Source organism: Pteropus alecto, unplaced genomic scaffold, assembly GCF_000325575.1.
Source record: "Pteropus alecto unplaced genomic scaffold, ASM32557v1 scaffold5, whole genome shotgun sequence".
In the NCBI taxonomy this organism is placed as follows: domain Eukaryota; kingdom Metazoa; phylum Chordata; class Mammalia; order Chiroptera; family Pteropodidae; genus Pteropus; species Pteropus alecto.
This window is the reverse complement of record NW_006441953.1, coordinates 21,910,599-21,934,506: the sequence shown is the minus strand read 5'-3', so window position 1 is coordinate 21,934,506 and position 23,908 is coordinate 21,910,599. Positions and strand designations below refer to the sequence as shown.

The 23,908-nt window shown below is 36.4% G+C and overlaps 2 protein-coding genes across 9 annotated transcripts in view; one reads left to right on the top strand and one right to left on the bottom strand.

Moving 5' to 3' along the window:
- Nucleotides 1-1,268: 1,268 nt before the first annotated feature.
- Nucleotides 1,269-13,984, top strand: PACRGL (parkin coregulated like). Of its 3 annotated transcripts, none has more exons than XM_015594830.2 (9): nucleotides 1,269-1,465; nucleotides 5,067-5,134; nucleotides 5,258-5,412; nucleotides 6,806-6,873; nucleotides 8,540-8,630; nucleotides 8,918-9,052; nucleotides 9,524-9,631; nucleotides 10,930-11,010; nucleotides 13,209-13,984. In XM_015594830.2, the coding sequence occupies exons 2-9, from the start codon at nucleotides 5,083-5,085 to the stop codon at nucleotides 13,263-13,265; spliced, it is 747 nt and encodes a 248-aa protein (XP_015450316.1). In that variant the 5' UTR covers nucleotides 1,269-1,465; nucleotides 5,067-5,082; the 3' UTR covers nucleotides 13,266-13,984. The 3 variants fall into 3 exon arrangements, with proteins under 3 accessions (XP_015450316.1, XP_006919030.1, XP_015450315.1); XM_006918968.3 differs by having other exon boundaries at nucleotides 1,270-1,432; XM_015594829.2 differs by having other exon boundaries at nucleotides 1,270-1,571.
- A 1,422-nt stretch (nucleotides 13,985-15,406) lies between these two features.
- KCNIP4 (potassium voltage-gated channel interacting protein 4) overlaps nucleotides 15,407-23,908 on the bottom strand; it is a 950,399-nt gene continuing 941,897 nt past the window's right edge. For 3 of the 6 annotated variants that reach the window (XM_006918966.1, XM_006918964.1, XM_006918963.1), the window contains exons 5-8: nucleotides 20,510-20,617; nucleotides 18,474-18,578; nucleotides 17,784-17,846; nucleotides 15,602-16,069 (exon numbers count right to left, since the gene is read on the bottom strand). In XM_006918966.1, coding sequence (XP_006919028.1) covers nucleotides 16,022-16,069; nucleotides 17,784-17,846; nucleotides 18,474-18,578; nucleotides 20,510-20,617 — 324 coding nt within the window. In that variant the 3' untranslated portion in view covers nucleotides 15,602-16,021. Of the gene's footprint in view, nucleotides 16,070-17,783; nucleotides 17,847-18,473; nucleotides 18,579-20,509; nucleotides 20,618-23,908 lie in introns of all 6 variants that reach the window. The other 3 variants (XM_006918962.2, XM_006918965.1, XM_006918967.1) reach the window with 3 other exon arrangements.

The window sequence follows — 23,908 nt, the reverse complement described above, 5'->3', positions numbered from 1 at the left end:
TCAAACGATTTGCACAAGTCCTCATAGATCGTAAGTGATGAAGCAGAGTTTCCAACCTAGATAGCCTAGCTTCAGAACATGTGCACCTCGCTGCACAGCAATACTGAATACAAATTATTCTTAAACTCCAGGCAGAGGCTAAAAGGCCATGAGCTAGGTGCTGCTAAGTCTGATGTTTGGTGTGCTAGGAGTGAGGAAGGGGCAAGAAGATATGTCTTGAAGAAGCTGGAGAAGAGGAGAGGTGAAAGTAGCTAAAAATAGGATCCTTTATTTCTATTCTCTTGCTTCTTTAAAAAACACTGTTAAATTAAGCATGCATTCTGCTAGATACTGGGGATAGAAATGTGATGGAGACTATTTCGGTTTAGTGGGGAAGACAGGTAAATACATTATAATGAATTTTACAAGTTAAGATAGACTGGTGTGCAAGGTTTACATTAGGAATATTATAGAATTCATTCATTCATTTCATTTCTTCAGAGAGCATTTCTCAAGTCTTCACTACATTGTAGAAGAAGTATCGTAAGTGCTTCTGGAGCAGCAATTCAAGTAGCAAGAATGGAGCTACAAGAACAGGGAAAGATTACATCCCCTGCAGTGTTCGCACAACGCCAACTGCATAGTCTGCCGTTACCTGAGCAAAAAGTTAAGGTTGACAACAGGAGCAGCCTCTAGAGAGGATGCAATGGACAGGCTGAAAAGACTTGGACTTTTTACTAGGACAACCCAAATTGCTTTTGGTGGAATTGCAAGTGGACACATTTTCCCGCAGCATCAGTTTTATTAAAATAATCTGGAGACAAAAATCCCAAACTTTTTATTATTAAAATATAGATGTATTATGTAGTTGATGCCATAACATATGAATAAGGTATGACAGGAAAGGAAATTCCACAGCTGGTCAGGCAGATGACTTCGGCTTTCTCCCCAGAAGACTCTGGGACAGGAGTTCATGGTCCTCAGCTCTCAGATGATCTAGGCAAGATAGGTGAACAGTGAGTATTTTAAGTGTGCGAAATAAGTGTAAGAGTTAAGTACACAGACTGGGGCGAGGCCGCGGCGCAGGGCACTAGGAGCCTGTGCTCGAGCGCCTCTCTCTGCTCCCTGGACTTCTCCTTCCAAAGGCAACCACCACGAGAGGCCCTTTTAGACACCAGACAGCGCCTCTAGCGCAGGAGCTGCGCCTTTAAAGCCCGGCGCCTCGTTGCCACGGCAACCCTCCTCCGCAGGCTCCTCCTATTGGCTGAGAGGACGTAGCTTGCGTCTGTCGTCAAAGAGCGGCGCCGCCAGATCCGGGGACCCCGCGAAGCCTCATTTTTCTGAGTCTTGACTGCAGGCAGTGGGATCCACGGCTGCTGGGCGAGGGGGCGCCGGTCATAAACCCCACCTGGGGTGGCGGCTGGTGTGCGGATCGCGGCAGGAGAGGGGCGCGGTAGGAACGGGCCTCCGGAGCCGTGGGCCGCGGGTACAGGGATCCTTCAGTGCCGCCCGCGCGCTTTCGGCCAAGCAGCTTTCTCCCTGGCTTGTTACTAGGGCCGCCGGACTCCGTTGCTAAGGACCCTGGAGATGCTGTGAGCCAAGAGCGCGCCCTTTATTTTCTTGTGTCGGGGTTTGGCCCACAGTAGCCTTCGTTCGCCTTAATTGAAAAACCGGCCGTACCTCCCCCACGCCCTTTTTAAATCTCTGTTTTCCTCCACCTTTTCCCCTTACGTGTCCTCATTTTCCAACTTTGAAAACACCCTGGCCCTGAACTGGTCTTAGGTATTCAGACATGTATGGGGAAGACTAGGAAATTGGAAAGCAGATTTGAAGATCCTTAATATGCGCCCTTTGGATTTACTTTGTGGTAAAAGGGGATCGAAATAGCTGTGTATTGTGCTCTGTCGCTCTACTTTGGAATTTGAAGGAACTTTAGAGATGCAACTTTCTAAACACTGGATTAGAAAATAGGAAATAATGGAGTGTTGGCCCCTGAGAATTTAGCAAGCAGTTTCGTGCAGTGGTCTCAAAGCAGGGTATGAAAGTAAGTGCATATAGAGAAAAAGATAGGATTTATGAGGTATACAAAACAAAGAAATGTAATGCTTTCCTAGCATTGACACAAATGCCTACAGCCCCTTGTAGGTTGCCCGCAGCAACTAAGGAAACCTTAGGCCCTCCTTGTTTGCTCTGTGATATCGATACATAATTTAGGTGTTTGGGTTAAGTGGATTTGTGGTTGTTAGTGTCTGTTTAGAATCATGTTTTGTAAAAGAATGAAGGGTGACCATGTAATATTTAAAACAAAATAATTCTTCATTTTTTTTTACTTTCTTCCAACATTACCCTTATATACCACCCTCTATGTGTTATTTAATGAAAAAAAAAAACACTCAAAAGGGTGGTTGAACATAAGATGAGTTTAGCATTTTTCTTTTACAAACAACTCATGGGCCAGGTTTGTCGTCAGTTTGTTAACTATTAAAAATAGTTAGATAACTATTTTTAAAAATTGAGGACACATAATTTGTCTTTAAGGTAAAGGGTGATAACTTTAAACAACAAGTAAAAAAGTAGTAGTTTTGGAAAGATACTAATATAGGATGTTTTGAAAATGGACATAGAAATGTTTGCATTTGTGTATGTATGCGTGTTTTGATGTTGCTGAAAATTACATGAGTATATTACACACAAAAACTGTCCTGTATACTTAAAACCTTTGGAAGCTCAATTTCCTAGCATGTTTAAAGGTCAAATGGCGAGGTTCAGTGGCTTTTTGAACTCATTCATGAGGTGGCACCTTCCTATTAGTGCCTTACAGGCACAACTTTTTGACATAAATGTAGAAATTTAGTTCCAATAAAAACTTGTGTACAATTTGTAAATATTGTTGAAAAAATATGTGTCATGATTTAATGTGGCAAACTATGCACTTTTTATGTTTGTGAGTAGGCATCTTTGTGATGTATCTTTTTCAGTTATGTCAGCTGTTAACAATTTATGATCAAAAGAAACTGAACTTAAACTGGATCTTCAAAGTGGTGTAGCCCAAGGTCGTCTTAAAACCAGATTTCTCAAAAAAAAAAAAAAAAAAGAAAAGAAAAGAAAAATATTTAGTCACCCTGACCGTGTTCTTATTAGTGACACTTAAAACCATTTTGTGCCATTATAAAGGGCTAAAACTCATATAGCATTTATTGTGTGCCAAGCACTTTTAAATGTTTTATTGGTCTTCATGTACATTTAGAGTAGTTACTGTAGTTATCCCCAATTATAGAGTTGAAAATGCACAGATTTTTTTTTTTTTTAATAGAAACCTAGCTTGTATTGATCCCCATCAGGAGCTTCTCAAAACAGAGGCCAGGTATAACAGTAAACACTTGTTAAATCACGAGGTGCAATATTATGTCAACATATTTAAAGCTTGCCTTAGCTTATCTTAGGGTATTATCTGACATTTAATGAAATATGAATGACCGTATTTCTAGAAAATGCTTTGAGAATGAATGTGAATTGTGATATTGGGAAGTAAGTCATCTGTTGGTCATAGGATGAGAAAGTTAGGTCATTCTATTAAATGAAGAAAATTGACATTTAAAATTCTTCTGTGTACAGAAACAATCTTACATTTAGTTTATCTTTACAAGGTACTCTGAATTGGGCACATCGTGTTTGAACTATTTTCAGGCTCAGTGTTATTACGAAGAATTTTGTCCTTGTGAAGATTTCTAATTTGTCAAGTAAATTAAAATAATCTCACATGACGAATCCTTCAAGAAAGTATCAGCGTTTATCCTGAAGAAGAGAAAGATAAGGATTTGGTAGTCATTGTTCTCAAATATTTGAAAAGCTCATTTAGAAGTGGAAAAGAACTTTACCTGTGTTGCCTTATGGGAAGATCTTAGAACATAGTTGAGGAATAGACATGTATATAATGACTATATTAAAAGTATAAAGTGGGAACTTAATGGAAGAATAACAGGGATGTCATGCAAGTGAGGGAGGGAGTAATGAAGTCAAAATAAGAAGGAAGCAGTGCAGAAGTTAGAGCGCCATGGAAATGAACATTTTAGAAACAAGATGAGGAAAGGCTGCATGAACTTGGGATTGGAGCTAGGCCTAGAAATACCTGCAGGCAGTGGCATATATGTTTGGTTGTGTGTGGTGGAGGGTTCCTTGGTAGATATATAAGTTTAGAAATAATTGATTAGGTAGGAAATCATGGACTATGAACTAGAGGCCTTTCATCAGTAGAAAAGATGGAAATGTGGAAGAAGGAGCAACTTGGCATATGATCATATTTATTCAATAACAGCCTCGATAGGCTCATTGTATCTCCTTCTTTCAACAGATTAGGAAATCAAAACTTAGGGGGGTTAAATAATCTGCCTGAATTCATAAACCTCATCATTGGTAGAGCTAAGACGCAGACCCGGATCTGAGCACACAGCCCTTTCTACCTCTCACACCACACTGACCACACTGTAGGACTGAGTGTAGGAAGTGAAGGAAAAGGAAACAGTGACCTAAGTTTTTCAGCCTGCTTGACCAGAAAACTGGGGGCACCTTGAATTAAGGGGTTCATAACTTCAGTGTGATAACCTCCATTTTGGTTATGTTCTGTTCAAGGAGCTTGTGGTACATTGAGCAGGAGAATTCATTATGTCACTGGGAAGTAGGACTTTTATATGCAGACTCTGACATTTGGAACTTTGGAAATATAGAGGCCAGAGAAGATGGAGATGATAGGGGATGTGCCAGCCACTCTTTCAGAAAGCTGGTCCATGTTTTCTGAGTATAGCCAGAGGATTGCCATTGAGTGTCTGTCAGTGTATTTGATAATTTGAATGGTTTTTTTTTATACATCTTATTTTCTTATAGCTGGTTTTTAATTTGCTATCATCGATATTTTGAAATTGATAGAGTTTTATATTTTCTCATTAGTCTTTTCACGTGTTTTGCTCCATACCATCCCTTTTTTGTGTGTCTTTTACTGCATTTTCTACTCTTTTCTGTTTCGGTCTTTATATGGTTAATGAATTTCCCACCCCCCAAATTTTTTGAAATCCAGTTTTATTTAACCGCAGGAGTAAAAGGGAAGCAATGCAGAAACCAGAGTGCCATGGAGATGCACAGCTGAGAAACAGAGTGACAGGTACAGAATATTTCTCTTTAAATGAGGAGGTGAATTTTGTTAATGGTACATTCTGTTATACAGATGAATGCAGGTTGAACTTTATTGTTTTCAAATTTATTGATTATCTGTTTTTTTTTCCAGGTAACTGTGATCAAAGGACATCATCAAGTGCACAAATAAAACATGGGACTACAGTTCAGCGAAGTAAATCCTCGTCATCAACTAGTTCTCCAGAGTTTGCAAGAAAAGTTCATCCTCGACCAAGTGATAAACTTAACCCTAAAACAATTAACCCAGTAGGTACAAAAGATATTCCTGACTCAGATTTTTCAAAGTAATATGCACGTAACATACTACTGGATTTCTTAAGCAAGGATCCAATAAACTATCTGAGGGCAGAAGGAGATTGTCTGACTTAGGAAAAAAAAAAACAAAAAATAGTCTGAGTATCTATGATCCTTTGCCTCTTTTTATAATCTATACAATGTTAAGGAAATTGAAATCCTGAAGAATGCCCTGACATCTTTCTGCTGTTACTTCCTTTTCCCATATTTAATTGAGAGAGTTTGTAGCCCTGATTTGTCTTAATTTTTTCCTCAATATGAACAACACATTTTCAATTTATTTCCTTGTCTGATATGATTTTTACTTGAAAGCAATTTTTAAAACATGTTTTTCTTAGCAGGAATTATAACTAGATAAGTGAAATATTACTGTGCTGTGCATTACTATGCACAACATGGATTGATCTCAAATGAATCTTGTAGTATTTTAATGAAATTTCATGTATGTGTTTTTACTCAAAATGTGTTTTTCCAGAGGAAAGGGCTAATTCTAAACTTGTATTCTTAAGTATATTTTTAAATTACTGCTTGCGATTAAAAAATTTATCATTATATATAGTAACTATTTATATTGTAATTTAGACAACTATGTTTCATTTGATTATATTCAAAGTACCATATTGTAAAATATTTACTTCTTGTGCCTTTAAGTCTCTGATCAATTATATTGAAATTACTCTGATTGTTTAACTGTCACGTGTTGTGATTGATCATCTCTTAAATTGTCTTTAAGAGTAGATCCACAATTAATCTATTCTTAAGATAATAATATATAGCAAAACTGAAAGCTGTGGAGTTATATATCTAAGCAGACACATCTGGGCATCTGTGAGAGTCTTGCTCGGTGTCCAGCTCTGTCATTCCTGCCCAACCAGAGTCTTTGATTTTACAGAAGCTTAAAGTCAGTTTGGAGAAATTACAGGTTCTTTGACTATCTAGGCTGGAGGACAAATAGGAAATGTGCTGAAGGCTGAAAACAAATATACTCTCCTTTATACCTCTATTCAGCTCTCACTTTGGAAGGGCACAGTTTGGGAGGGAATGGAAAGATGGGTTATCTTTATAATATTTATATTTATTATATTCCTGATTTCAGCTACCTTCAAACATTTGAAACAAGTTAGGGGTGAAAGGAAATATACAAAGTGTGGTCATGGTTGTGGTTTTAGTTCTGAGAGGCCCGATGATTTTTCTGAATTCCTCAGTATAATGATGATGCACTGGATACCCTCACGGTGGCTTGAAAGTCACCATTTGCCTCTGACCTGAGCTGGATTAAAACTGATGAGATATCACAGTGTAGGTGATAGTCATATTTATTGTGTTCTTGTCATTTTTATTTCAGTTTGGTGAGCAGTCCCGAGCCCCTTCTGCATTCGCAGCTATTTACTCTAAAGGAGGTATTCCTTGCAGGTAAAATCAATGCAAGTTTTAACTGAGCATGTCATTCAAAATAATTGAGTAAAATCAATACAATATTCAGTTTAAATGTATGGAAAGTTTTATTTATGAGGGAGGTTGAAATAATGGTGAGTTATAGTTTGGCTGTTGGATTGGTATAGATCCTGGGACATTGTTGAAGAAAATATTTTAAATCCAAAATAGAATTACCAATAGATCTGAAGTAAACCACCAAATAATTTAAGAAATGGATCGAACTAGTTTCTAAAACAATTTCAGCATTCACTGGCTTGGGCAAGTTGCAAATAATCCTTTTTCGTTTGTAAACAGAAAGTTGACAATTTATTGAAATTGTTCATTATTTTTAAAAATATATTTCAAAACTTAAATTTTAAAAATTTCAGTTATATTTATTGAAATTATATTTCTTAATGACTATATATGTCTGTTTTTGCTTACTTTTGATGTAATTCTTGCTACCTTTCTGGACAGACATCACGACTATTTTAAAGAAAATAACATAGGCTACTAATAGTAATATTTTAATATTTCACTGTTGAGAATCATTTATTTCTTCTAAGTACATCCAGTTTTAGCCTATTCTAGATGCTAGAAAATTTCACTATCATTGTGGAAAGAATAGTCACAGCATCCTTTTTGTTATTTTTTTTTAATTTAATAAATGTTTCTTGTGGTATTTTCAGATTTGGAGGGCTATGAGTGAAAAATAAGCACAAGAAGCACTCTTCAATTTATTGTTATTATTTCCTATTTATGTTCTGAATTGAAACCCTATTTTAAGGTTCTTATACCCCTTCCCCACTCAGAGCAATTTATTGTTGCTAAAAATGTAAAAAAAAAAAAAAAAAAAAATGTTACTGAGGCCTCTAGCTATTATGAAAATAACACTAATGACAGAATCAAGAAGTTGAGAACATTAAAAAAAAGGGAAGAAACATGTGGGGATGATAACGAAGTTCATTGTCATGATTGCTGTGATGGTTCAGTGGATGTACTCGTACACTAGAACTTACCAGATGACATACTTATATATGCGCAGTTTATTACATGTCAGTTAATACCTCAGTAGAGGCTGTTAAAAAAAAAAAAAAAGCAGCAGCAGTTGCTTTAATTCAAGGGGCTACCACTTTGTTACCTTACATGTGCCATGTCACCTTCCTGGCCTCAATTTTCTTCTCTTTAACAGGGATAAAACCTGGCTTGACTTTACATCATTTATGTTAGGGTTTGATGATCTATCCGAGAAACATTGTTCCTTATAAAACAAATTGTTTCTAATGATCACATTTTGTTTGGCATTTTTACTTTTCTTTAGATTACTTATTTTATTATAATTATTATTTAAACATATCAACTGTAACATTTGCATTAAGACTCACAGATGGCAACATGCTTAAACTCCCAAACTGTAGGCTTAGCAAGTGCGGGGTTGTTTAGTTTTGCCACCAGTACAGTTTTGCTGAAAGAGTAGGAATTTGTAGGATTATAGACACTGCTTTATAAGATGTCTTTGTATGTATTTTGAAGTCATGGGTTTCCTACATGTTACAAAATCTAATATGGTTATGGTCTAGAAAAAGTATGTATATGTTAGATAATCTCTGCTTAGTATATACTTATGTTATCCTTGTTACATTCACTGATTTTTATGTTTTAGATTAGTCCATGGTTCAGTGAAACACAGATTACAGTGGGAAAGTCCTCCTGAAAATCTTCCATTCGACCCTCTTCTTATTACTTTAGCTGAGGTAAATAAATACTCCATCTCTCCTGAGTTTATGGAAAAAAAATTAAAATTTCATTAAATGTTATTTTGTAATTCATCAGTAAATCTCATTCTTTACCCACAATTTCTTGGTTTAATTGAAATTGTAATTACTGAAATTGTATATCATGATTAGGAAAACGATAATAAAACTTAATTTTCACTTGGACTAATAAAAATTCAATTTTTTTGTCATTAGCATAATAAGTGGGTAGTATTATCATGTGCGATTTTTTGTTTTGTTTTGTTCTGATTTTTGGTCTTTGGCAGGGTCTGAGAGAGACTAAGCATCCATACACCTTCGTGTCAAAAGAAGGTTTTAGAGAATTGCTTTTGGTCCAAGGTGCTCCTGAAAAAGCTGTGCCTTTGCTTCCTAGACTGATTCCTGTTCTAAAGGCAGCTCTGGTATGTCCTTTATTCCTTTGGACTTACTGTAGTATATTTAGGATATTTTATGTCTTACTTCCAAATTACAAGCAGATTAGTCCTTTACTTGTGATTTTGATGTGTGCGTAGAGTTGGGCCACTGTTATTCAGGGCCAGATGATTACTTACTCAAAGGCACCTTTACTAAAGGTAAAATGGAACATTTTGAGTGATTAGAGAAAGTAATGAATCCCAAGCAGTATTTCTGCATGTTGTGCTACATTTTAGTTAATGTCTAGGTCAGGCTGACCATTGTTTTTTTGCTTCTGTATGTCCTGCATTAAAGGCTATTTTTTAAATTCTAGATTTGGTTGATTATCCTCTAATTTTGAATGTTAAATCTTACTTTTTTTCTCCACTGGCTTGCCCTTTCTCCTAACCCATCTTTCCTTTCCTTTTCCCCTCTTTCCCCCCCTATCCCTACTCCCCGGACCCGCCAATGCTCCACAGGTCCATTCGGATGATGAGGTGTTTGAAAGAGGATTGAATGCTCTGGTACAGTTAAGTGTTGTTGTCGGTCCTTCTCTAAACGACCATCTGAAACATCTGCTTACAAGTGTGAGTACTGAAAAGATTAGAGAGTGGTTGTGTATATGTATCATGCATTATCCATATCTCTTCATGGTTTAATAACTTCAGATTAATCATTGAGATGATTCAAAAACTTAAAACGAATCTCATTACCCTAACCAAAATGTAGAGATCAGACTTTGTAGTTCATAAAATATTTTATTAATGGACAGTTTGCTCTTTAGATTTTTTTTAATGGAAAGTACTCATATGAGCAGAATTTAGGGTTGTTATAAAAAGTAAGCAGAGTCGAATGGGCAGAAATTAATGAACAATGTAACGGTATCGTGCCCATGTGGATTAGCTGTGAATTATAAGCAGAGCTTATACACCCTCTTGTGTAGTCATGTCTTTCATCTTTTTCTTTGTTTTTCATTGTAAGTTTTTTAGTTCTATAAATAGCATTCAGGCTGGGAGTTGTTTTTCCTGTTACTTATAGTTTAATTTTTATCACAAATGTATACTGGGACACCGTGTAGTTAAGGAAGCCCCCAAGACAGCCTTTAGGTTCGGCAATTTGCTACAAGGACTTGGAGAACTCAGAAAAGCTGTTATCCACTGTTAGGGTTACTACCTGCAGTGAAACGACATAGGTTAAACTCAGCAAGGGGAGGAGGTGCACAGAGCAGGGGCCAGCAGAAACCAGGTGAGTACTGCAGATGTTTGGTGGGGGGACAAAGTTGCAGGTTGTGCTCAATGACCTGAACTGCATGTTTCTGTCTTCGCCCCTGTGATTCTGTCCTTATGCACCTTGTCCCCTCCCCCTTCGCAGTCAGAGTTCCACCATCTTCCAGCGGAGGCCCCTTTAGGACATATCGGGCTCGGGGTCTTGGGGTTCATAGTCTGATTCTTCTGTCACAGTTACTGAATTATTCATGTAAACGCACTCCTCTTTGGTGTCTCTTCCCATTTTAACTATAGGAAACGTGTTTTAGAGGCTTAGCTTTTCATCATAAGTCCCCCAAATGCTCTTGCAAATTACAAAATGGAAAAGTATGCGATTTCATAGAAAACTTACTCTGGATACCACACTGTAGCAGATTTTTTAGGATTGGTATAATTTAAAATAATGTAAATTCATTGATCTTTTTAAAACAGAGTGGTATCTATTATATGTACATTTCTGCGACATATTTCCTAAGAGAAGCCTTGAAATCTAAAACAAATTTAGTGGCGTTCATGTACCTACTATGAGAAAAGAGTCAATGACATTATTTCTGGATACCTAATTTTTAGCTTATGGTGAATATTCAAATCATTTCACTCTCCCAATTTTATTTTAAAAGCTTTCCAAGAGACTAAGAGATAGAAGATTTAAAGAGCCCGTCACCAGTGCATTACAGAAGCTGGAGCTGCATGGTGGGAGCGTAAGTATGGCTTATTCTTTAAGTCGTTTCTTATTTTCAGTCATATTACAAAATTGACTATATAACATATATTATCTAATTTCAGCCACAAGTAACCACGTGGAGTTGATATTATTTTTGTTTAAGAGCTCAGAGTTTCTGTCTTGCCCAGGTCATCCCATTTTTAAGCACTGGGATTCAGACCCAGGTTGTATAAATACAGAGCCTGTCACTTCTGCTGTGCGAAATAACTACACAGCACTCTGTGCGGTGCAGCTTTCCATTGTTTTTTCTTCTTTATTTTGGATGTTTTTGCTTTGACCAGTGGAACGTTCAGAAAACAGAAGGACTAATATAGAGGGCTCATGAAGACAGTACCTTTTTCTCCCTTTCATTTGTCATTTCTATCTAAAAAAAATTATCATTTGCCCATAATCAGTGATCGAAACGAGATTTCCAGATGTCAGCAATATTATGTCTGGAAGAATGTGTGTGCTCGAATATGAGCATGCACACACAGGAATGATTCAGCCGATTATTTACACTTGCAAGAATGTTCAAGAACAATGAGCATGAAGATGCAAGAATGTAGGGGATATCATCATCATTGTGTGGTGTCAAACCATCAGGTCGAGTTTTCATCTTTTGAAGTGTTCAGATAATCTAATCTTGGAAATATCTCCATGAAGCATTGAACCTTTCTTGTTTTGGAGATTACGTTTAATCACATCTGAATGATGGAGTTGCATTTTAACACTGCAGAACTTAGTTTTATTCTGGGTACTTTCTAAAGGACTTAAATCATAAAGAAAATTTGTGTGATTGTATACAGTTTTAAAATGGCAGACGTTTTAGTTTGAACTTTACCTAAGTTACCTAATTTGACCAATTTCAGTGACTTTTTAAATTGATGATATTCTTTCCAAATGATGAATGCCTAGAATAAAGTTTATGAGGAGGAAGTAAGTCCCAAGGTTACTAGATAATAGATTTCTTTGTTGTGTGTGGGTCCTGGGAAGAGGATTAGCACTCAGACACCTTGTGGTGATGCACAAAGCTATCCCCTAGCCAACCCAGTCCCTCTTCAGCGAAAGAGAAATTCTTGCTTTCAGATATGCTTGCTGTTGAATTGGAGTGCAAAATGAATTTGTGTCCCCTTCCCTCTTCCCCAGTGAAATACAAGTAAACAGGTGCTAAATAATGATGGCACAGCTTTTCTACCTGAAACCCTTCTCAGGTGGTTTCCACGCATCTTGTGGACTGTTGTAGGGAATGGGGAAAGTCGAAAGGGGCAGGCCCTGCGTGTTAGAGTTCATGGGTACGTGTGTTCAGAGTTGGGGACAGCTTGTACAAAAAGTTTAAAAATAGCACACTAAGACTTGTAGGGGGAATACTGAGGTGTAGTTAACCAGTCCAAGGACGCAGAGATAAGGGAGTTCCTCTCTTGCTACTCAATCTCATTAGTTTTGAACCATACTAATACAGAATTTAAAAAAAGATTTTTAAGTTATAAGGGCTAATAAGTATTATTTATTCCTTCAGGTTTTTTTTCTCTTCTTCTCACTATTTCAGTTCCTCATTTCTTTGGGCTTGTATCATACTGATGGAAAGACTCAACTTCTGGGAAAACAAAAATGTCAGTTACAGACGGTCACAGTGTTGTTTTCTTAATAACTAATCAATTTACAACCTGCCTTAAGTTGAAATTGGTTCATTCTGAATTTCATTTAATATTTTTTCTAAGCGATGTGCACATTTGCCTTGGGAAAGGTACATACTTACACCTGATCTTCATAGAGCGTGCGGGAACTTATTACTTGCCAAGTATTCTGTTGAGTACTTTTTAGACATAAACTCATTTAATCTTTACTGCAACCCTCAGAAGAATGTTGTTATCTCCCTTTAAAGATTTAGAAACCGAGGTGCAGAGAGGTAATTACCCCCACATTGGACAGAAAAGTGACTGGCAGAAGTCAGATCCAAATACTTGTTGTCCAGTCCTTAACTACTTCTGTATTAAATATTTTTACAAAACAGTAAGATACAACCTTTATTTTATTTAACTCATAAGAAAGTTTCACTTTCTATTTTATCATTCCCTTATCCCTTTTTGTTTGTTTTGAGTTTGGATACTGTTTTAGATAAGCTCCTGCAAGTGTAACACCTGTTAGGGGAACCCTGCAAGATACTAATGAGACCGCGTTTTTTTTTGTTGACAGGGAAGCCTTCTCATCATCAAATCTAAAATTCCAACATATTGCTCCATATGTTGTTGAAGAAAGGAGCCAACAGAAATCTCACTAGCTGGTGACAAGTGTTAAGTGCTGACCATAGTACCCTACGGAGCCTTTTCAGATTCACTTTAGTTTATTACTTTATGAATCACAGCCACCATTCATTGTTTACTAGTTTAAGATGAATATACACAATTCTACTGAATCATAGTAAAAGTTAATTCAGCAATGATGGAAAGCTATTAAAAAGTTCTATAATAGTACAATTTTGTGGGTTTTATTTTTTATATTTCTATGGTTTGTGTGAACAACCATTACTAAGTTTACAGTGGATGTGTTTGTATTTATTTATATTTTCTAGTAGCTTTTATTTATAACATTTGTTTTTCAGTTAGTAGCTGTACACTTATTTCTAGACATTTTGCCATTTCTGGATTTTATATTTATCGAGGCTATGAAAATTTAAAATAGTGGACAAACACTTGTGAATTTGCTGTTAATTATTGTTTGTAAATATGTATTTTATAATATAGAATGCTTGGAAAATTTCTTTCCAGAGTATTCTAGTTTAAGACTTTTTTTTTAAATATGTGAATTTTCTTTTAAGTATGTTGTTTGTTACAACTGTTAAAACTACCTAAATTTTAGATGTTAATTGTATTTCAGTAAATGTTATTTTTGTACTTCATAGTCTGAAAATACTGAGCATATTCAGTACATGAAGATATTCAGAAATTAAAATCTTAAAACTCTTAAGTGTATTCATTCAGTGGTTTGTTGTGCATATGTTGAACAGTTAATTCAATTAAAAAAGCTTTGAAGAGAAATAGAAAATAGGAGTGAGACCTTGCATCTTAAGGTCAAGAAGAGAGCCTGTAGAAACTTGATAGTCACACCAAAGCCACAGCAGACTGCTTCTTTTGAAGAGATGGACATTAGGGGTCACTCTTATATAGGCGCAGCAGTATCATATTCCAGAAGCGTCAGAGAACACTCTGTCTTTGCTCCAATACCTGCAGTGAGCTCTTTGCAATTTTCACTTCGGATACAGCCTTACAGCTGTAATTTAAAAGAATATGGGTCATTTCTGAGGCATCGTATGGCGGAAATGCTTGTCCTCCCTCAGATCTTTTGCGCTTTCTCGTCCCCGTCTGGTGCACTGTTTGCTCAAGTCTCTACCACTCATCACATCCTCAGATCCTATTACCTGCGACATCCACCTGCCCACCAGCCTTGCTTTTACCAGCCTTGCTTTTACTCTTCTTCATTGTACTTAGCACCCCGCAAGGCCGAGATACCTGTCATCTAGAAAATGCCACAAGAAAAATGTAATACTTTTTATCTAGTAATTATAAAACCTGTTAGAATAAAGACCTATAAGATACAGTAGAGTTATAAACATTTTATTTGCTTTTATTTTTTTCTTTGAAATACAAAATGTGCACATTGAGTTTCCACAAACACGTGATGGCGAGTTTCAGTGTACATGTATTGTACTACTTTTTCTACACTGGTGATAGCAGGGCAGCTTTCAACATCCTATCTCTACACCAGAATAGATACCTGATTTATTGTTGCAAAGACAGTTTCAAGTTTCCCCCTACTGTAGCCTCTTAATCCGTGACATTTCTGCAAAATAGGGAAGGTGAGTGTATCTTTAGTAATGTAGCAACTTTACAATTTTGGTTTGAGAGCATTAAAAAGAATCTGACTTATTGGAGTTTTATGATAAGCGAAATCATAATGCAATCAGATGAGTTGCATATTTTTATTTGTTTTCTACTAGATTTGGGGATTAGAGTTCTTGATATAATGGAATCACTGGTGCTTTCAGAGTGACTTCTGTTTGCTGTTTGTTCCCAGCAGGCATTGGGGTCATCAAGGTCTCTTTGTCCCTGCCTGGCAAAGATGCTGTGAGCGGCCCAGGGGAAGGGGATGGAACAGGCCTTCAGTGATGTTAAACTTACTTTTTTTAAATCATTACTAGGTACTGGAGGATAGAACCTGACCCTTCGCATATGCCTATAAACAGGCTCACTCTATTTCACACCTTCTTGGAGTTCTGCTTAAAGACACGTTAGAAAATAGTCAACCTGCAGGATTGAACAAATTCAAAATTATATACATCATGTAGGCCTTGGCTGTAATGTGTGTGTGTGTGTGTGTATATGAAAATTAAGAAATGCTTATTAAATAAGCTTTATTAGGCATATGCTGATATCTGGTGATAAACTAATTTGTTTCATATTATAAAAAAAAAGCCAAGTGAATGTCTTTAACAGAAGGCATCAGATCCGTAGAAACTGACCGGGACTGTGTGTGTGTTTTTAAATTGTGGTAATCTTGTTAACTTAAAGTATATAAATGGAATCAGCATACAAACACGAAAATTAATTTCCGGAAATTAAATGCAAATGCCAGTGTTTTAGAAAACCATTTAAAATCCTTGGGCTGAATACATACAAATGAGTAGCAAAAAACATATTTTAAAATCACGGATAATGTGAAAGCCTCAATAATCCCATGGCTAAAGAATCAATAAAACTATATGTCAGATTCTATTAATTTTGAATATTCACAGGGTGTGAAATGACTTAGACCATTGGTGGCATTATGAAAAGGATGCAGATTTATAACTGGAATACTCGAAATCTGGAGGGGATTGCTTCTCATTAAAACAAAGCTTGTTTGCATAATGTGCCTCAGTGTAAAGCTGAGCAATCTATGCTAAAAGTGGTAGCTCCAACTGTAAGTGGTAGAATAGTTCACATTTGTCTGATTGAGGACATATTCACAAGTTAAATCACATTTTCGAAGAGCTGCATGGATCGCATTATGTTTTCATCCTGTAAGGGAGAAACAGTGGGATTAAATTCAGAGTATCTGCAGAGGAAAGCAGAGTAAACCCTCACTTCACGTTGTCAATAGGTTCTGTGACTTTAAATGAAATGACGTGTAATGAAACCAGTTTTACCATAAATTGACTGATGTAAACGAGCTAAATTCCCATGGTATCTCATCAGTGTTACAATGAAGCGATGCTGAGTGGACAACAATGAATGTATCGACCTTATTCAAGGACCTGCTGCACACTGTTTTCCCTCTAAGTTCTGCCTCCCCACCAACCACCGATGCCAAAAGCTCAAATGCTGTTGCAACTGTAAACAGCATTCTTTGCATGTTCCACACAGACAACTGTGGAGAGCCCATTTTATGTTGAGTCTATCAGGCTTTAAACACCTCCATTGAATCTTGGTGTTAACAGAGGATATTTCTCAAATCAGAATGCCAGAATGGAAACTCGAGAACTGAAGAAGGGAAGACAAAATGAGCAAACGCAAATTTTGGCACTCTAGGTGGATCTTGGGCCAAATCACAGAGATTTATATGGGTAGAAGGAAACTGTGAGCTAAGAGCCAACTTTGTGAGGATTGGAGGTTGGGGCTTTGGTACACATGTGCAATAATTACACCTCTTTCTGGATATGTTAGGGCTAAATCTGTGTGGCCTTCAGGAGCCTTTAAAAATGAATGGTCTCCCAGCTCGAGAGAAAGAATTGTTTGGGAAAAACCATTGCCCAGTGGCTGTGTTCAGTTTAGCATATTCCGTAAAATCCTAAGGGGACAGACTTTGGGTATTGATAAAGGCACTTGGAGATTCTATGAGGATGGCAATCGCTGAGCTTTCTCTGGTAATGCTACCCCGCAGCTGAACTAGTGATGACTTCAACTCGAAGCCAGGTAGCCACGTCACCATTCAACAGGTTGATGTCATCAAATTAATTCTCTCAAAGACCACCAAGTCCAAATATGAGTTTAGAAACAAGCAGACATTAGGAAAGGAACAGTAAAACAATTCGAAAATAAAGAGAAAAGAAAGCTCCAACAAACGCCTTTGTTTCTATATTTTAAAATTCTTAATCATGGTTCTACCCACATCAAGTCAAATAATTCTAGCTAAGCTAGGACTGGTCTCCCACCAGATGACAGGGAACCACTGGATTTCTCCTCTGAGAAATTTCTGAAGAGTCACAATGGCGTAATTACTCAGTTGTTGTGACTGAAGACCATTACTGCTTCGGCCCAAAAGCCATTTCCTGTCCACATACATTAAAGCAATTCTGTTTCTCTTAGAAAGCTTGGCCTGCGAAGCATACTTAGCTGTACTAAAATTCTAAATCTGTGGAGATACGATGGACAATATACATGTTATAAGCTAAGTCTAGGCAAAGAGTAATTTAAATCTCATGTTTAATCCTCAATGATGAATACTCTCCAAATGTCTAAAGGATTTAGAGGACAAAAATGCAGTCCATGTGCCACATTTGTGTCTCTAAGACTTCCTACATAGCCTGTAGGCACTCTGTAAGTTCTGAGGAATTGAACATATACATCGGTGGTAGTTTTCAGAGCAATGGGCTTAGCTTATTTTGGTTGTGTAAAATGGCAAACATAGGCCTATGATCTTTAGATTTTGCTCGCTTCATGTTGGGTAGCTGGTCATACTCAGTCCAGCTGCTGTGAAAGCAAAAACGATGGTTCTTTTATTCTCTTTACTTACTTTTTGGCAACTTTCGATGAACTCATCTATAGTAACGACTCCATCTTTATTTTTGTCCATTTTCTGTTCAAGAAGGAAAGAATAAAAAACTTTATCAGACTTACCCCTTGATCCCCTCACACCTGAACCAAGTAAGCTGAAGTTGATGGAAAGGAAGGCCACTGCTTATTTAATGGGAAGAACGGCTTCAGAGCATGAACTAGTAACTTCTTAGTTATAAGAATCACATGGCTGACTCCTCATAGGCTCCTTCCTTTTCTAGAATGTGGGGAAGATCTAGTCACTGACCTAGGTAAAATCCTGCCCTCTAGCTATGTCATAGCCAGGAAATTGGTCATAACTTTCAGAACCTTGGTTTTCTCATCTGTAAAATGGGGCTAATGAGGATTAATAACCTCATAACGTTTATGTGAGAATTGAATGCAAACAAACAACTGTATAAAACATGGCAATTGCTTAGTGTTCTATTTAGGATATCGCGAATGTTCAACAAATGTAAGTTATCAGTATGGTAATAAATTCAAAACCAAAATTAAATTGGTAAGATGGTGAATAGTCTCTTGCAGTTTGTCCCTTTCAGGAAAAATTATTTTTCTTTGTATTTTTTTTGAATCTTCATGACATTTTGCAAACTCCAGGAAATGTCCTCTTAATTTTATTCCCCCGTCTGACTTCTGCTTGCATTCCTACCTGGAAAAACGTTTCCACGTGTTGTCTGGGAGCATCTTCTTTAAGGACAGGATATGTGCATTTGCCCATCATGTCATATATTGCTTTCATTATGTCGAGCATTTCCTGAAAAGCGTAAGGCACCCATGTGAGACTACATGCAATGTGCGGAGAAACCACTCTGAGAAGTTTTGACATTATTCCTACTCAGTTTTCAACTTCTAATCTTTCCTCGATGCTTCATTAAAAGTCATTTGGTTGTCCCAGAGGGAAAGTCAATGGCTTTGTACTTTAAAAGTAGAACCAGAATGTAAAAATCATTTCTGATCTGAAATATTGGAAATATTTCATATTTCCAAAATGAAATAAATTTCCACATATCTAATATGCCTTTCCACAATCGGAAAGGCATATTCTGGTTTCATGTTTGGATTTCAATAGATTCGACATAGGCTATCTTTGTTTTGTTCAAGTATTATATATCTTACATGTTGATTATCAATTTCTATTTATTGAGACTAAAACACATCATGAGAATTATACAAAAACCAATAAGTGTCAAAGCTCATTAGGATTTTCATTTTTTTTTTTCTACTATGGCTTTAATTGAAGAAGTAACACATGTAGGATAGTCAAAATATTATGACTCTAGGAAACAGTTTGAAATTTCATTTTTTTATGAAAACAATCTAGTTTTTGACTTGTCATTTTTGATCTTGGTAAAAATAATATCTCAGTATTTAAATGTTCAGATTTATTGTTTCACATTTGTTTCATATTGAAGCTTCCACATAAAAGTGTCTGGATTAAATTGATAATACAGACTTTTGAGAGCATTCAACTCTATTATAAATGATAAACTAGTTTGTAGTTCATAAGTCATAGGTGAACCTTTTAAATATGTTTTGGGTTTAGATAAGTAGCCAAAAGATCGCTTGCCATAGGCAGAATTCATGAGATGTATTACCTATAAGCAGTAAAAAAAGCATGTTTGTATTAAACACAGAAAGAGATAGAGATCGAAGGACCAAGGGACACCTAACAACCCTGAGGCATCTGAGTACTAAATGCATATTGTATACCAAATATAAAAGGGGCACTAACCATTTAGGAAGTGCCCCTTAATATACATGAACACTTAATATTCGTGAGATCTTAATTCAGCCACTTGTTGATGAGAAATATTCTGGCCCCATGTGTCCTCTGTTCAAGAAACATAAATAAAACCCACGGCTGTTGTTTAGGCTAATTGTTAGACTATGGCTGTGGTCAGGTGCACTTGCCTCTTTGTCCCCAGTAAAGCAAGTTCATGTCATTGGCCCACGATACCTTTTGTGTGAGGGAATTCTTGCTCAGAACTCACCTCTGGGTTAAGCTGGTGAGGCAGAACACAAGAACAGGACACAAGAACATTGAGGCCTCTCAGGATTCAGGATTCAGGATTCAGGTGATGTGGTCCTTCAGCCTCACTTGCATCCTACCCTAAATCCGTTAACTTACTTCACCCCTTCTCCTTTACTTTTCATTGTGTTTTAAATTGGTTTCACAAATCTCTTGACATGAGCATCTTAATTTGATCTGTGAGACTTCTTCCTTGAATAGCTAGCCTGGAAGTATTTGGGGGGACCTACCATTCCATCAAGTCATTTCCCACACAATACAGGTCATCACACAATCTATATGATGTCAAAATTCTATCTGTTTCCATATGGACCACATTAGATGGAGGAAAAAGGGTCACAGGCCAAATATGCTAACATGGTTTGGATACATTTTCTTCCTATCAGATTCCAACCACATACTTGATTCCATTGGCATTTATTAAAATATCAATAAACAAGGGTATAATCTTTACATGTTTTACATTTACTTCATAGATTCACCATAAACTCCTATCTCTTCAGATTTTTTATTAGACTATTTCTCCACCACCACATAAAATATTTTAGATTTCATAAAAAGGCAATTTTCAAATTAATAATTGCAATTGTTTAACATTTCGAAGTTAAAAAAGAAAACGGGCCAAATGATACCTGCATTGTTAAAGCATTTCTTACCTCTTTAGTAATGTAGCCGTCTTTATTTATGTCATACAAATTAAATGCCCAGTTGAGTTTTTCTTGTACTGTCCCCCGGAGCAAAATGGAAAGACCCTTGATGAAATCCTAGAAAGAAATAAAATTACAATTTGACATGACAGTGCTAAAAAAGTAAAACACAAATTCCGTTAAAGTTCTCCCTTAAATACTGGAAGTGAAACTCTCTGATATTGAGCCATTTAGCAAAACGATCAATGTGTTCTTGGTCCCTGGTTTTGCAGAGTTCTTTGTGAGCATAAACCCCTCATTCGCTTTAATGTTCTCACCTTCTGATTGGAAACCAAGACTTAAATCGATTGTGGAATTGGAGATTGTATCAGAATAGACACCCACAAACAGTAAGGTGCGTGCTATAAGTGGTACTGACTTTCCACAAGTACACACAATTCTTTGACTGAAAAGAATCAAATAACTGTGTCTTTTAAAATGCAGATGCACATAACACACTGCCCATGAAAAAGATTCGTTTACAAGACACAAGGGCTGTCCTTAATTAAGACGTGAGCCGACCGTAACCTTTACTTACAAAGCAAAGTATAACATGCATGTGCGCAATGATGAAGAGCATGGAGCTGGAAGCAAGACTGCTTGAATCCAGATTCCAGCCATGTCACTTGATAGCTTTGTGTCCTCAGACAACACCCTTTTACCTCATTTTTCATATCGGTAAAATGGAAATTATAGCATCTACTTCTTACAGCCAAACAACACAGGTGGCCTCTAAAAGCCGGAAAATGCAAGGAAGCATATTCGCTCTTCAGATCCCCTGGAGGGAGCGTAGCTGGGCCTCTATCTGGATTTCAGTCCAGTGAAACCCATTTTAGATCTCTGCCCCCAGAACTGTAAGATAATAAATACGTATTATTTTAAACCACTAAGTTTGTGGTAATTTGTTATAGCAGCAATAGGAAACCAATACACTCAGTGACGAAAATGACTTGGACAAGGGAAAAGTAAGTAGGAAGACTCATCAACAAGGGGTTGTCAATTTTGCCAAAGTTGATCTGTAAATTTACATATTCTCGTTAATCTTTTTAAGGTTGTTGATTTTCTCTGGTATGGCCTCCATAGTGATTGAGTTAAGTATTTGAAAGATACAATTTCAGATACTAAGTAAAGTTTGTATTTGTTTGGAACTAATAAAAGGTATCAACGTGTCTAAAAAACAATAACTATATTTTCCAAGATTTGTAGCTTGATTTTATCATGTTGAAGAGATAATGTACTTACCTTGATTGATACATACTACTGTCTATTTAGGTAATTTAGTGTCTTGATAGGTAATTATAGCTACATTAAATTAAATTAGAAGAAAGTTCTTTGTTTTGATTTCACTGGAGGCCATTAAAATTTAAAGAAATTTTAAACAAGATCATAACTACAAACATATAATAAATACACATGTAAATATAATGCTTGATTCATGTAAATACAGAAAATGGTACTGAAAGAAATTGCAACCATATTTAATCCTATCACCTATTCACATTGAACATTTTCATTCTTTTTTTCATGCATACCTTAGCACACGTTTATAGTAAAGGCTATATGGTGTATATGTGATTCTTTATCATTCATTTAAAATTATAAGTATTTTATCACATTACTAAAAATGTAACATCATTTAAATAACTACATATTAGGTTGAACCATATGGAATTGCTGATCTTTCTGATTGTTTGCATCAAAATAGTAATTTCATATGGTCTGATGTTATCACAGTGGCTTTCACACATTTTGGACCCCAAGTCACACTAAGAATTACATTGTAAATGGATGACTCTATTTCCACTTTTCTTCTATTAATTTTTAACAAAATTTTGTCACTAATCTCTTAATTTATTTTACTACCTACCAATGGTCACAATCTGGAGTCTGAAATGCTGCTTTGTCACACAAATCCACTGTAATTTATTTACTCATATTTCCTATTGTTGGATATGTAAATTAATTTATTTAAATTTTTCTTCATTATAAGGGATGATGTGGTAAACATTTTTCTTGATTTCCCATTATTTTGACTTATTTCATCAGGAAAAAAGTGGCATTCTTGGGTTAAAGAGCCCCGGGAACACTGAAATTTAATAGTAATAGTGACAATAGTTTTTTGATATGGGTGGGATATATCCAGGTTTCCACGCATTGGTTCATGTCAGCCTCACACAATCGCAGGGAACACGTATTGTTGTCTTTATATTATAGACAGAAACTCAGAGAAAATATGTGACTAAGCTAAGGCATTCAGCCCCTGAGCAGTGAAGCCCGAAATTGAACTCAGACCTCTGACTCAAAGCCCAGGCTCTGATTTTGACTAGAAATGAAGCAATGGGCTGTGGTATATACACCAGTATTATACAAACGTATATCGTATCTTTCTTTTTGGTACTGTAAACTCTGATAGGAAATAGTGATTCATGGTGCCTGCAATTCAATTACTTACTGACAACATTTGTAGAACATTTGGAGGTGCCAGGAATTCATAATTTCTGCAATAAAATTACTACATAAATGAGTTAGAAAATTGTCTTAGCTTCTAAAAAGAGAAAGTGAGTCAGTATGTGAATATATATGTGAATATAAAAGCTATAGGAAGGTAAGATCAAGTAAAGAAGAATCCCAACAGTCATGTGTCCAGGAACACTGAAAGACACACACACACACACACACACACACACACTGAAAATAATACTGAAGAGGCAGATACAAGGTCATGGTTGAGAGTTTGAGTTTTATTTGTGCAGCCAAGAATTGTGACAATAATCAGTGATATTTCTGGATGGCATGGATTTCTAAGTGGTAATTGTAAAAGCTGGCGATAATATTCAGTAAATAAATTATAGAACGTCGTCTTAGACATTATTTAGCGAACATGGAGGCTCAGTCTCTCCCTCAGTAGGAGGTAGTCTGTTATGATGGTTAAAAAAAGGGATTGTAAATCTATGGTCTATGGGCCAAATATGGTCCACCACCTATTTTGTAAATAAAATTCTATGGAATACAGCTATACCCATTTATTTAGAATTTGTCTGTGGTGGGTTTTGTGCTACAACAGCAAAATTGGGTAGATACAAGAAAGACTATGTTTTGCAAAGTGAAAAATATTTGCTATCTGGCTCTTAACAGAAAAGTTTGCTGAGCCCTCATTAAAACCATGGGTTTTAGAGACTTAGGCAGAGCTGGGGTTCAATCTTGGTTCTGCCATTTACTAACTAGAAGACTCTGGATGAGTCACTTAACCTCCTTAAGTTTTGGGCTCTTCATCAGTTACATGTGGCTAGTAATAAAGGTCCTTCACTTTTTATCTGCAATGCATCACCTCCCCCCGCCCAAATGTTTTTGTAAACTAAACAAACACTC

Bases quoted from the DNA above. Each gene is read 5' to 3' on its own strand.
- PACRGL (XM_015594829.2), top strand. The intron at 5,413-6,805 runs GTAGGTACAAAA...TTTTTATTTCAG, and splicing joins ACCCTAAAACAATTAACCCA to TTTGGTGAGCAGTCCCGAGC. The intron at 8,631-8,917 runs GTAAATAAATAC...GGTCTTTGGCAG, and splicing joins TTCTTATTACTTTAGCTGAG to GGTCTGAGAGAGACTAAGCA.